Source organism: Berghia stephanieae, chromosome 2, assembly GCF_034508935.2.
Source record: "Berghia stephanieae isolate SIO BIC M18660-M18661 chromosome 2, UCSD_Bste_1.3, whole genome shotgun sequence".
NCBI classification, from domain to species: Eukaryota; Metazoa; Mollusca; class Gastropoda; order Nudibranchia; family Aeolidiidae; genus Berghia; species Berghia stephanieae.
Genome location: NC_088361.1, coordinates 5952863 through 5967862, shown reverse-complemented (window position 1 = coordinate 5967862; position 15000 = coordinate 5952863). Strand labels below are relative to the sequence as shown.

The following is a 15000-nucleotide window of genomic DNA, read 5'->3' as shown; positions in this document are numbered from 1 at the left end:
CATGAAACATAGATGTAATATGACTTAATAATATTGATGATAGTTTTATTGGCAATATGTGATAAAAATGATGATAAATATTAATAATATTTTTTAAATTTTCATTCTACCTATCTATTAAAGCACTCAAATCCTTCAGGTATATTTGTCAAATTTGTAGAATTACGAACTTTGGCTCTAATTTCAGAACTTCAAAGCAAATCTACGTCATTAAAACTTATTGAAAATGAATATTGATGCTAGACTATATTTATTATTTTAACGATTTTGGAGTGCGTGTTATCCTTGTGGGGGTAAGTTGTTGATAAATAAAATTGATTAAAGCGACTATTATATTTTATCTCCTAAGAATTATGAATTTTTAAAATGTTCATGTGGGCAGGTCTGTATAAGTAAAGAGACTATAAACAACTTCTGATCACATTGACAGATTTAGGCAACATGCTATGACACACAAAAATATTCCTGCTTTAGACCACTTTTTAGAGATGAGATTGATTATAAGCTGAAGAAGCCTCAAATAGGGCTGATAACTGCTACTTATTAAGGCTGGGATAGAGGCGAAAGTCTTCAAACTCAAAACTCATTTCGTTATTGCATGATGTATTATCGATAAGGAGAGGGAATTTCACTATAACAGCTTTCAAGTCTGGAGCCAAATTGTCTGTTACATTTTCAAATTCAGTGAACAAATGAAATCATGTACAGGTAATGACAGACCTCCTGCTATTACGATACCGATCGGCCTCGACGCCGTAGCCAGTCCAAGAGCAAATTCTTTAAACTCTGGTTCCAGTTCATTTGTTATGCAGTAAAACGTATTGACGTAACTGATACCTTGTATGAAACCGTCCAAAAATACAAGAAACATAACAATCCATAGGTAAGGTATGAATCTGTAGTATATCTCCAAAACTAGGAGCACAATATTTGCGAACGGAATTAAAGGCAAAAGATAAAGCCTTTTGACTTGAAATAGTTTAACAGATGAACGGGAGATAAAGGCTCCTATTCGGTATACGACTTGATACCACCTATATTGTTCTTTCTTGGTCAGGATTTGACTGTTAAAATACAAGAGCTGAATAAGTCCTTGAAGGATGAAATATACACCAAAATATACTGCAAGTAATGGGATTAGATATGGCAACATTTGTGGAATAGATTTAGCCTTTTCTTTTAAAGTCATATATTTTCTTTCCTTCTTTAAAATTTGAGCAGTCTCCATGTCGTCTTTGCTTTCCTCCTTCACGTCAGGTTTCAACATAAAACAATACGTAGCTAATAAACCGATGGGCACTGTCAAAATTACCAGCATACAGGATTCAGATGAAAAGCCCATTGACGTAAACCCTGCATAGATTATAGATCCAAGAATACCGGAAGCGCCAGTTCCAGATGACCATGATGAAATCACATCTTTATGGTAAAAACAACTCAAAGACATGAATGTTATTTCTCCAAGACCACTTCCTATACTTGCAAACACAACTCCGATAAATTTTAACCACAGTATATTTGAAAATGCCAGGACAAGAAAACTTGCGATTGTAAAACAAGCCGTTAAGAATGCCTTGATGTTATAAGGAAGTTGTTTTGTAGTAGATCCAATTAATATTTTGACACACAGATCCGGAAGAATGGCAGTAAGAAGGATGGCACCGGTTGATGTAGGGGTACATTGGAGATACTTATCTTCTTCCTGAAAAGTCAAATTACTTTTTGTGATATTCTGATTTCCACCGGTGACGGCATCGGTTTTTGTGTTCAAAATGTCTTCCGCTGCACTCAGTGAAATGATAAAAGGAAAATTTGTGGCTATACCGAAAATCCAAAAAGCTATGATATTCCGTTTTCTTGAAACAGCATTCGAGATTGACGACAATGAGTAACGCAATCTAGACTTGCCCGAACTTGAATCCATTTGATCTTCATTCGTTGGTAGATCTGCTCTCCCTACGATTGGATCTTTAATCTTTTGGCCAAGAAATCCCATGTTTTCAGAGGTTATATCAACTGGGGAAGAAAAAAGACATTAGAAAAGTAATAAAATGAAATAACAACTATTTGTATTGTTATGGTCTCATTTTGAAAGGATGTATTCTTAAACCATCGCAAAAGATAATGTCCATTACAATGTTAAAACAATCCCAAAAATTGCGTTCAGGTATATTACTAGCAAATCTATGCACGTCGTGTTAAGGGGCATAATATGATGGTCATTTCAACTTCATTAATTTATAAGAAAGATAATAGGGTGGACAAAATAAAATAATAAAATTTAAATGCACTCGAAAAATAAGTAATACAAGATTAATTCAAACAGGAAAAAGAAAAAGAGCCTAGAATAATCTATCTGTCACAGTAAAGGTTGTTCACAATTATCTTACTAAATTTTATTTTATTAAGAACTGAATTCATCTCACTCCAGTTATATTTCGGTAGGCTTAGATAAACTTTACCTTCTTATATTAGATCGTCTTTCCTTTTATAGCCTTCCCTCGAATTAATTTCTAATTAGTGAATACTTTTCCTTCTACATTCTGTCACGTAGCCACTTATTATAAAAGCTGATAGGTCTAACATTCGACACTCACTTCTCTTCACAATCTATGCCGGACGGCCAGTCGCTCTATTCCTTCTATATACTGGAAGATTTTTATCTTTTGGGACTTTGTAGATATTATATCTACACCATTAAGACGCCGGAGCTTTTAACTTTGATTGTATAATCTTCAAGGATCAAACCCGAGCCCGCTGTCAAAGGATTACACAATAACCCCTTACCAATTGCCTGGATGTGGAATTTTACGAGCCCGATCCTGTTATCAGAGGAATAGATCATCCAAACCCATCAACTGCCTGGAAACGTAAACTTACGAACCTGACATATTATCATAAGTTACGTAAAATATTCATATCTCTATTTGTAACTGCCACGATCACTGTTTATCTCTTTTAATTAAATTTCATCATTATTTTTATTTCATTGTAAACAAATCGTTAATTGTTTTTCATTTATAGTAACTAGTAAATTCTGGGGCCTCACTCTACATATATCTTTATGCATAGTCGAGTAGCTCTTTACTCACTTGAGACCATGACATTTTGGAGGGGACACATATAAAGAATTGAATTTATTTAGTTACATATATCTATTTCATCTAACTTTAAAGTTTAAATTGTAAAACTCTTAATTGCCCCACTTGATCATATTTTAATTGAACTCCCTATTTACAGGATTAATTTTTTTTTCTTTTTCATTTCTTCATTTAAATGGAATAGCAATTTATCCATTCATTCTTTCATTCAAATTGAATAGCATTTTATTGATTCATTCCTTCATTCATTTATTCATTTATAAATTATTCATTCATTCATTGTTCATTCATTTATTTATTCATTCATTCATTCATCCATTCATTCGTTTATTCACTCATTTATCCAATCATTCATACATTAATTCCTCCCTTCATTCTTTCATTCATACATTATCCATTCATTCATTCATCTATTCACTCAGTTTTTCATTCATTCATTCATTCCTTGTCCACTTTGTTATTACATCACTCATTTCATTTTGTTGTTTACCTCATTCATGAATTGTTTTCAATATGTTTACATTCCATAACGATTCATTCACCTATCATCCAATCACTCAGTGTTGTGAACACATTTTGTAACTATTGTAAATCTTACGATATTTTATTGTTTTTTATTTCAGACATCACTGTTAAACACTCTTCAATGCCTAATTACAATTGTTGAACAACCATTGAACAAGAGAGAGGTCCCAGCCACGAACTGAGTTGGTAAATATATCCTTCATTATTCTCTTTTACATGAGTTGGGCATCACATAGTAACTATCCTGTCAATATAATATATATAAAATATCGTAACTAATTTATTGCAAAAATGGAAGCATATAAAAGATACTTAAGGCTCGCAAAGGACTTAGAAATACCCCAGGAAAGAATATTTTCATGGTGCGAAGAGAAAATAAAAGAAGAAAAAGAAGAAAAAATTCGTAGAGAAGAAAATGAAGAAAGAATTCGTAAAGAAGATGCGTTGACTGATTGACTGATTAATTTGTTTAATGTTAGGCTAGATGAAGTGACCAATTGATAATGATGATAATATTTGGTGTTGAATTGCCAAGAATGTAACGAATTGAAAATGAAATGAATATGTTAATGTTGTGAATGTCGCATGCGTTAAAGAAAGAGAGGAAGAGAGAGAGGGAGAGAGAGAGAGAGAGAGAGAGAGAGAGAGAGAATGGGTAGGAGTGAGGTGTCTGTTCAATGTTATAGTTATCATATAACGTTATGACAAGTGTAACTAAATGACAAATTGCCATATTTATGGACAATAAAGATCTATTTTATTATTATTATTATTATTATTATTATTATTATTATTATTATTATTATTATTATTATTATTATAGACATCGTGATTTGTTTTGCATAGTGATTTGTTTTAAATGCATTTTTGGCATATTACTGTTACCGACAACCACTTATATATTATGTTCTGAAAAGTGAGTCTTTAAAAACTAAATAATAATAAAAGGAGTCTACTAGCCGTCGTGTTATATTTAGTGATAGATAACTTGGGATTATTTTGGCATCCTATTATTGTTATCACACTCTAATATATTAGCTTCATTGCGAATAATTGTACACAAACTAACGCCGAGTCACACACATTGGTGATACATTTTTCGTAGTAACATAGTTTAGAGTACACGCGATTGACACATTGTTATTGACTCAAGTCATAATAACTCCGCATTGTATTGACACATTGCTTTATAAGATATAACGATGAAAGGCATCAAATTCAACATACATAATAAGTTGAAATAAGAGAGAGAGAGATCTCTAAAAATAGAACAGTTCATTCCAGTAAGTGTAAATAAATAAAACAGTCAGTAACAGTATCCTGTCAATATAATATATATAAAATATCGTAACTAATTTATTGCAAAAATGGAAGCATATAAAAGATACTTAAGGCTCGCAAAGGACTTAGAAATACCCCAGGAAAGAATATTTTCATGGTGCGAAGAGAAAATAAAAGAAGAAAAAGAAGAAAAAATTCGTAGAGAAGAAAATGAAGAAAGAATTCGTAAAGAAGAAAAAGAAGAAAGAATTCGTAGAGAAGAAAATGAAGAAAGAATACGTAGAGAAGAAAGAGTCCAAGAAAGGGAACTAAAAAGACAAATAGCTTTAGCAGAAGAAGAAACCAAAAGGACCCAAATGATGCTGGAAATTGAAAAAAACAAAAACCGGTCATGAAAGAAAACATAATAATAGTGATGAATTTTTCGTGAAACTTCCACGCATGCCAACATACGATGAACGCTCAGACTGTCTAGAATCCTTCTTACACCGATTCGAAGTTCAGGCTAAAGGTTATCGTTGGCCAGAAAGCAAATGGGCCACAGCCTTGATTAACTGCTTATCTGGAGAACCGCTAAAAGTTTTCTATACCTTAACAACTGAAGATGCAGATGACTATGGTAAAATTAAAGACGCTCTACTAAAAAGATTTAGATTAACGGAAGATGGTTACCAGGAAAGGTTTCACACTACAAAACCGGAAAGTGGAGAAGACTTTAATACATTCGTGAACCGAATTACTCAATTTCTAAATCGGTGGCTTGAGTTGGCAAACGTAAAACAAGACGACTTTGCAGGCCTTTACTTTATCACGCTGAAGAATCGAATCTATCAAGCTTGCAACCCAGATTTAGTCGCATTCTTTAAAGAGAGAAAGCCAGAAAACTTGGACAAATTAAAAATCTACGCAGAAAACTTTAACAGCGCACATCCATTGACACCCCTTAGCAGAACATTGAAGGAACCATACTACGCTGCCGCTGCTCAGAGTCCATGTACACCTAAAGTTCAATACTCAAATAGAACGAGCCGATCAATCACTCGGAACACGCAAGTGAAACAAGATGATCATAGTAACAAACCATGGAACAAACAGTTCAATAGAGACCATAGCCGACCCTATCAAAACAAAACAAGAAATAGCACTGACAATAATACTGAGTATAAGAAAACCAACAAACCTATAATTAAATGTCAATATTGTGGAATGAAAGGCCACACAGCAGACAAATGTTACAAAATCGTGGGATATCCAAAAGAAACTGCAAATGCATCACTCCAAACAAGTGTAAACAATCAGACACGAGTAATGTCAGGAGAAAATATAAATGTGTATTGCGTGAAAGGTATGTCACTTTTAACACAAACTCACAAATCAGGATCGCTATTTTTTTGTGAAGGCAAAGCTAATGGAACTGATTGCAAAATATTGAGAGACACAGGATGCAGTACAGTAGGAATAAAAGCATCTTTGATCAATGACGAAGACAAAACTGGAAAAACGGTACAATGCATCACATTCAGTGGCACAGTCGAAACCTTTGAAACAGCTAATGTGTACATAGAAACCCCATACTATACAGGAATAGTGGAATGCTGTATACTTCCCAACCCCGTCGCTGATGTTATTGTTGGCAATATAAAAGGTCTTAAAGACAACCCAACAGATGTAAAAGAATGGTCATTAACCCAAGAAACAGCTTGTCTAGCAGAAACAAGAAAGATGACTAAGACAACAGAGAAGCCAATGACTATTTCTCTTGAACCACAACAATTTGACAGGTACACGTTCATCGAAGAACAGAAAAAGGACCCGACTTTAACATCATATTTCAATATCGCAAACAAAGGGACGAAATCAAAAGTTGAATACATCATTGAAAAAGATATTCTGTTCAGGTTACATAGGAAAAGAAACAAAATAGCTAAACAACTGGTCACGCCGAGTATTTACAGAAACAAAATCCTTGGAATAGCGCACGATTCAATAACTTCTGGACATCTTGGGAGCTCTTCCACATTGAAGAGAATATCCGAGAATTTCACATGGCCTGGAATTACTAAAGACGTCCGAGAATATGTGAAATCTTGTGACACATGCCAAAGAAGAGTCGCAAAAGGCAGAATACCGAGATTGCCATTAGAGACAACCCCAGTTATTGAAAAAGTTTTTCAAAAAGTTGCAATTGACATTATAGGCCCTTTAACAAAATCAGATAGAAACCATACACACATACTAACACTAGTCGATTACGCAACCAGGTGGCCAGAAGCGATAGCATTGAAATCAACTACATCGGATCACATAGCTGAAGCATTGATGACAATTTTTACTAGAATAGGCATACCAAATGAGATACTGTCGGACAATGGACCCCAATTTACATCACATATGATGCATGAAACCATGAAACTCATGGGAATCCAACACTCATTCACAACTCCCTACCACCCACAAGCAAATGGTCTTTGTGAAAGATTTAATGGCACTCTAAAGAATATGTTAAGAAAAGTGTCAGCAGAAAAACCAGATGATTGGAACAGATACTTACCAGCAATCCTATTTGCATATAGAGAAATACCCCAAGAATCTACAGGCTACTCCCCATTTGAGTTGATGTATGGACGATCACCTCGCGGCCCGATCAATATAGTAGCCGACATTTGTAAAGGGAATGAGGAGGACAATAACGAAATTATGTTTGCTTACGAATATGTAAGAAACCTGAAAGACAGAATAGAGGACACATGTAAGCTAGCACAGGAATCCATCACTAAAAAAGCAGAGAAATACAAGGAATACTCCGATCGAAAAAGCAAGTCAAGAAAATTTGAGATTGGTGACAAAGTACTAATACTCTTACCCGATGACTCGAGTAAACTTTTAGCTACATGGAAAGGACCATTCAAGGTATTAGCAGTACGATCTGGTGTTAATTACGAGATTCAAATTAACAACACAACAAAGACATTCCATGCAAACATGCTAAAAAAATATTTCAATAGAGACAGATTATCACAACCAATATTTAACCATGTTGAAGCTGCAAATGTAGGATTAATCATCGAAACTCACAGCGATGATGTCGAACTACAACACACCCCACAACACGGTAACTCTAAAAATAGTACAATTAATGACGTCACAATCAATCCTCAACTAAACGAATGTCAGAAACGAGAAATCAGGTCATTATTAGAAAAGTACCAGTCAGTCTTTACAGACGCACCCGGACATACAACATTAGTGGAACACGACATAAAGTTAACCACATCTACCCCTATCAACGTGAAAAACTATCCTATTCCATTTCACGCACGAGAACAAGTTGAAAAGGAAGTTAAGGATATGCTAGATACAGGAATAGTTAGATATTCTTCAAGCCCATACTCATCACCAATAGTAGTAGTGAAAAAGAAAGACGGATCGATAAGGCTATGTATCGACTTTCGCAAATTAAATGAAGCAACAGTGTTTGATGCAGAACCAATACCAAATCAAGAGAATTTATTTGCTGCCTTATCTCAAGCAAAATACATGACAAAATGTGATCTTTCTAGAGGATACTGGCAGATTCCACTGAAAGAATCATGTAAGAAATACACAGCATTTCAATCACCATTAGGATTGTTAGAATTTAACTATATGCCATTTGGATTATCGACAGCCGCATCGACATTCCAAAGAATGATGCGTATGTTATTAAAAGACATTCCGTCTACACTCTCATACTTCGACGACGCATGTATTTTCTCAAACTCATGGACTGATCACATGACAACCTTAGAATTAGTGCTTGAAGCATTAAAACGTAATTCTTTAACAACAAAACCGTCAAAAACAAGCATTGCATTTTACGAAATTGATTTTCTCGGTCATACCGTTGGTCATGGGACACAGACACCCGAGACAGAAAACAAACAAAAATCGCACAATTGCAACCACCTAAGACAAAAAAAGAAGTACGCAAAGTACTTGGGCTCCTAAATTTTTACAGGAAATACATTTACAACTTCGCGCACATCGCGACACCGCTAACAAATCTGACAAAGAATGGGTCACCGAACAAAATTGTTTGGACAGAAGCATGTCAGAATAGCTTCAACCAATTAAAGGCATTACTCTGTTCAGAACCAATTCTTAAATTACCCGACATATCAAAAGAATTTGTTGTGAGAACTGACGCGTCTGATAAGGGCATCGCAGGTGTACTATTACAGGAGCATGAGGGAACTCTAATGCCTTGCTTATATGCAAGCAGAAAATTATTGGACAGAGAATCACGATACTCTGCAATAGAGCGTGAAGGACTGGCCATCGTCTTTGCTTTAAAGACATTCAGCAGATATCTACTGCTAAAAGAGTTTGTGGTCGAAACGGACCATAAACCACTCACGTACATAAGAAATAACAAAATGAATAATAGTAGAGTACTAAGCTATAAGGTGGAGTCTATTTTTGCAAAATTACTCTTTCAGTATCTCTCACATACCAGGCTGTGAAAATATTCACGCCGACCTATTTTCTCGATTACTGTGAACACATGAGAAGGGTATAACTTAACCTCCCATGCATACTATTAGTTACCTCGCAAATTATGCCAAATCAGAACGCACAATTTCGATAATTTTATTTGTAAACATGATGACCCAACTTAATGTAACATTGAGTATTGTTTGGATATATATACCATACCCATTCATGATTTGGGAAATCTTCTCTTTATCTATTATTGTTATGAATTTTCACTCATTTATGATTAATAATTGAAATGTCAATATTCCATTTACATTTTCATTCATTTCATTCAGTAAATTACCTTCATATCATCGACTTAAATCATGCTTCATTGCCATCACTATTGTTTATCACAATGATTTGTAATCACATTGCCATCATATTGTTTATCACAATGATTTGTAATCACATTGCCATCATGTTGTTCATCACAATGATTTGTAATCACAATCTTTCATTGTTATTGTCACCCATTCATATACCTACGTTAATATAAACATTTCCATGTCTAGTTAATAAATAATTTAATTGTAGCACAAATCATAACAATGGATTAATGCTAGATTATCATGATAGTAAATTTACTTCCGTTTGTAAAATCTATCTTTCCCATAATGGTTAAAGAGTATATTTTAAACGTGGGTGGGGGTGTCACAGTAAAGGTTGTTCACAATTATCTTATTAAATTTTATTTTATTAAGAACTGAATTCATCTCACTCCAGTTATATTTCGGTAGGCTTAGATAAACTTTACCTTCTTATATTAGATCGTCTTTCCTTTCATAGCCTTCCCTCGAATTAATTTCTAATTAGTGAATACTTTTCCTTCTACATTCTGTCACGTAGCCACTTATTATAAAAGCTGATAGGTCTAACATTCGACACTTACTTCTCTTCACAATCTATGCCGGACGGCCAGTCGCTCTATTCCTTCTGGAAGATTTTTATCTTTTGGGACTTTGTAGATATTATATCTACACCATTAAGACGCCGGAGCTTTTAACTTTGATTGTATAATCTTCAAGGATCAAACCCGAGCCCGCTGTCAAAGGATTACACAATAACCCCTTACCAATTGCCTGGAAGTGGAATTTTACGAGCCCGATCCTGTTATCAGAGGAATAGATCATCCAAACCCATCAACTGCCTGGAAACGTAAACTTACGAACCTGACATATTATCATAAGTTACGTAAAATATTCATATCTCTATTTGTAACTGCCACGATCACTGTTTATCTCTTTTAATTAAATTTCATCATTATTTTTATTTCATTGTAAACAAATCGTTAATTGTTTTTCATTTATAGTAACTAGTAAATTCTGGGGCCTCACTCTACATATATCTTTATGCATAGTCGAGTAGCTCTTTACTCACTTGAGACCATGACACTATCCTTGTTTTCAGTCTGAGAATACCAATAATTTACAACTCAGCCGCACACAGAGTTGATGACGAAATTAAATTCCAAGCAGACAAATTTAATAGGCAGCATTTATCTATCGTTTATAACTATATCTTTTTGTGATTAGACTATATTATAGAGGGAAAACATGTCCAATCATACATAGAGCGATTTAACCAAAAGTCTTAAAATCCATTAATTGTATCTTAGGTAGGGTGCCCGAATTTCGACACTGGTCGTAAAATAGACACTCTAAGACAGCCTGCTTTCAACCCTGTTTTTCACCTAAATTTATGTTTTCGGACAAGACCATTGATGTCATCCGCCGATAAATTTTCTTTCTGTTTCACCTGCTTTCCGATTAAAAAAACGGATGGAAAATGTTTTTTTCGTGCGTAAACTTACGGTTCACAGAATCCGCTTCAAAGCCCGCGATTTTGTAAAATTTTATTGGATGGCCCTAATTTTGACACCCTCCATAAAGAGGCGGTGTTTTTGAGATTTGGAAACTTCTGATTTATTAAAATCAAGTATCCTTTCATTCAAGATACTTTATCTGTTAGATATAGTGGCTGAAAACGGTTGCCAACATGCCTTCACGTGATTGCTAGAGCTCACAACGTGACTTTTTTAATCTATGTGTTCTTTTAATCAGTTTTATGTGCAGAGTTTTAGTAAGTTTTTAATGTAAACCCAAGGACAACTATACTGAAAGGACAATCATATGGAATCTTCAGGCAACGCTAGTGGGGGCCAACAAAAAATATAGAAAATTTACACCAGAATAACAGCATGGGCATTATTATATGGCAAGATCTACCTTTTTATTAATGATTATTATTATCAGCAGTGAATAGGAGTAGCCAAGAAACGGAAAGGATGAGTAGTTAGATATTCTAAAAACTGACCTTATAGTGATTGATTCAGGATGATTTCTTTAGAAGCTTAATTAATGAATGTACATGTAAAATGATGATGAAGATGAACAATTAGATGAAGGGGAAAGGAGATGTAAAATATCAACAAAGGGAGGTAATCTGCGGAGGATGATCCCAAGAAAAAGATGAATACCAAAATATCTACTAAGGGATAAAATAGTCGGATTTTTAATAAGGGACGCACCTTTGTCTTCTTTTTCTCAGCTGTTCACAATGTACAGCTGCAAAAATTTGTATGAACCTCTGGATCATTTTGTCCTAGTAAAATATATTTTTTTCACGAATTTTAAAACAATAGGAAAGAATTTCGCTTATTACAGCTATATTTAAATCGATAACTAGTATGTATTGGAATCTAAATATGATTATAGTGTCAAAAATATGATTTTCTGCTTATCCATTTTGAAAGAATTTGTTAAAATGGAATGTTCGGTTAAGTGAAACTTATATGATGTTCGTACAGAATCCGAATATGAAGGAACGACAGACATGTTTACATTTTATAACAATCAATATACGTTATTGATGAATACAAATGAAAGTGAACATAACGCGCTTCCAACATTATTTTGATTTCAAATTGTTGAGAAATAGCTTGTTCTTTATGCCAAAGAGGATTACATAAATTTAATGTAGACCAGTCAAAAGTAGAAATTCATCAATTAATGATACAGTGTTTCCACAAATATGTGCTTGTGTTCAACAACAATAACATGCAAAACTGAGGGTTGATTGTGAAATTCCAATTCCATAGCTGTCCTCTTTAATTAATGACTTATCGATAGATAAAAGTGGACTTCTTTTCGCAGCCTTACGAGAGAGGAACCGATAGAGATTCCGTATCATATCGTATTGTTTAAGAGCTTATAGGTTTAAAAGAAAACTTAAAATGCTGTGTGAAACGTTCATGCATAGATACAATTTTTCAAAGTTAAATGTAAACATTCATTGTTAATTTGACAATTTTGAGTATTTAATCACTAGTTCAAATGAGTTAAAGCTAGAGATTCATATCAGTCTTCGGTAATTGTGACGTGATGTAAATAAAAAGCAATAAATTACAAAGTCAAAATGGGATGCAAACTACATTAGTTGTTACTTTAGAACAGTTAATGTGTGTTGCTTTTATTCGGAAAACAGTATGATGTGAACTCATAACCACTAGCCGGAACTACCGTGTCACAAGATTATTTTGAAAAACGATGAATTCATCTTACTTTGTGGTGTGAAAATGTTTACATTTTTAGCAGAGTAAAATCTCTAATTTTATGACAGGGGTTTTAAAGTAAATTTTTATAGGTCGTGAAGAAGAAATCTTTTTTGTGATATGGCATCACAATACGGGCCAAAATGTTTATTCAGTTAATAGAAATTGATTCGGAGGTTGACATAAAGTTTTACAACTTTTGATAGAAGGACATCTGAGAAAAACTAGAAAAACATGTGCCATTCATAAAAAAATCTGACTACTATACTATAGTTCCTTCCTTACAGTACAGTCAATGAGTAGCATCAGAATCAGATCCATAGTTCCCTTCCATGTAGTCAAGAGTTAATTAATAGAGTTACTTCTCAGATCATTGAGACAAAACTATATATTCAGACTACTAGTACAATCCTTTCAGTCAATGGATCCATAATTCCCTCCCATAGTCACAGAGATAATTAGAGTGATTGAGTTGGGTGAGTGTAACTGTTGTAACAGTAACATCTCAGATCATTTTGATCAATGAGGCAAAACTATATATTCGGAGTACTTGTCCCATACAATTGACAGTCATATCAGCAACACCAGATCCATGTAATGGGCATAACTATATATTCAGAGTCCAAGTTCCATCATATATGGTAATATCAGACCCACTAACTATTCTAGTCTAGCTATCTAGCAATAGCAATGACTACTATCTATCTAGCAACTGTTGTTAGTAGTAGAAAGGACTGTTCAAGTTGTGAAGTTGACGTGACGAGCAAAGGGCCCTCTAGACTTATACACTAGACTAATACAATAAAGTCAATATTTATCAGTTAACTATATAGAAAAAAAAAAGATATAAATATAAAACCACAAGACATAATAAAATAAGAAACAAATCCGAATCAGGATGTCGGAGTCTGATCACCATATCTGTGCGACTCGACAGAGCAAGCACGACAATGGGTCCAACTATCGTCTGCAGGAACTACAGCCAGATGCTAATTCTAAACATTTCTTAAATAATAATTATTACGCAATTATTATTGGTACTTACCACTTTTCAAAGATTTTGGTTCGATAAATTAGCCATAGATCTATCTAGTTATTAAAAGGAATTGAAAGCAGACTCGTACTGTCGATTTTAAAAAATGAAAACAAACCCAATCACTCAATTTGTAAGAGGGCATCATAAAAAATAGTTCATACTTTCCAGTAAAATTGTTGATAGTTCACTACTTTTTATATATTTTCATATCATTCAAGATATAAGAAATATTGTTTAAAACTTATGGTCGCCAATTAACCAATTTCTTATAAAGTACCGAAATTATAAGAACAGAATCAATTATTGCGCATTCAAGGAAATTGTACCAAGTCAGAAAAGTAGTAGTTTTGCTTGAAATCGTTATCCAACCAATGGCCCCCACTAGCGGGGGCTGAAGATTCCACATGTCAATCCTTTCAGTATAGTAATCCTTGTGTAAACCCTACAAACTGTGGAGTGATCCTCGACAATATTGGAGGTTTCCACAAGACGAAGAAGAAGAAGAAGATATGTGTCATGTTTTATATTTCAGTCAAGAGTCTAAGCAAAAACTGACAAAATACATTTTCTAAATATAGGGAATTTGATTAGCGGAAGAGTAGCGTCCCTTGATTGGACGTCACCTTACAGAGAGAACGTCAATATGGTTTTGCGAATGCGTCTCTCTCTCTTCCCCGCTTTCGGTGAAGTGTCTCGTGCCGCTTTCACCGGAAGCGAGGACGAGAGACGCATGCGCAAAACCATATTGACGTTCTCTCTCTCTAATAACTTCTCCCCCCGGTGACTTCCAATAAAGGGACGCTACTCTTCCGCTAATTTCATTCCCTATTGTTAAACGCAACTGAAATTGAATTTAAAATAAAAACCGATGAGAGAAAAACAAAACATGAGACTTAAAAAAATGTAGTCCTTCAGTTCAGAGCCATTAGCCCATGCAGCCGGAGTTAATCCCGGTTTCCATAGCGTGAAACGGACAATAGCAATTACTT

The 15000-nt window shown here is 34.3% G+C and overlaps 2 protein-coding genes across 3 annotated transcripts in view; one reads left to right on the top strand and one right to left on the bottom strand.

The window, feature by feature from the left end:
* LOC144964221 (atrial natriuretic peptide receptor 1-like) overlaps positions 1-15000 on the top strand; it is a 123150-nt gene that overhangs the window by 80524 nt on the left and 27626 nt on the right. The window lies entirely within an intron of this gene.
* Positions 1-15000, bottom strand: part of LOC144966696 (battenin-like) — a 19604-nt gene that overhangs the window by 21 nt on the left and 4583 nt on the right. For both annotated transcript variants that reach the window (XM_078903458.1, XM_078903457.1), the window contains exon 2: positions 1-2016. This exon is cut by the window's left edge and continues 21 nt beyond it. In XM_078903458.1, the coding sequence (XP_078759584.1) occupies positions 668-2016 (1349 nt within the window). In that variant the 3' untranslated portion in view covers positions 1-667. The remainder of the gene's footprint in view (positions 2017-15000) is intronic.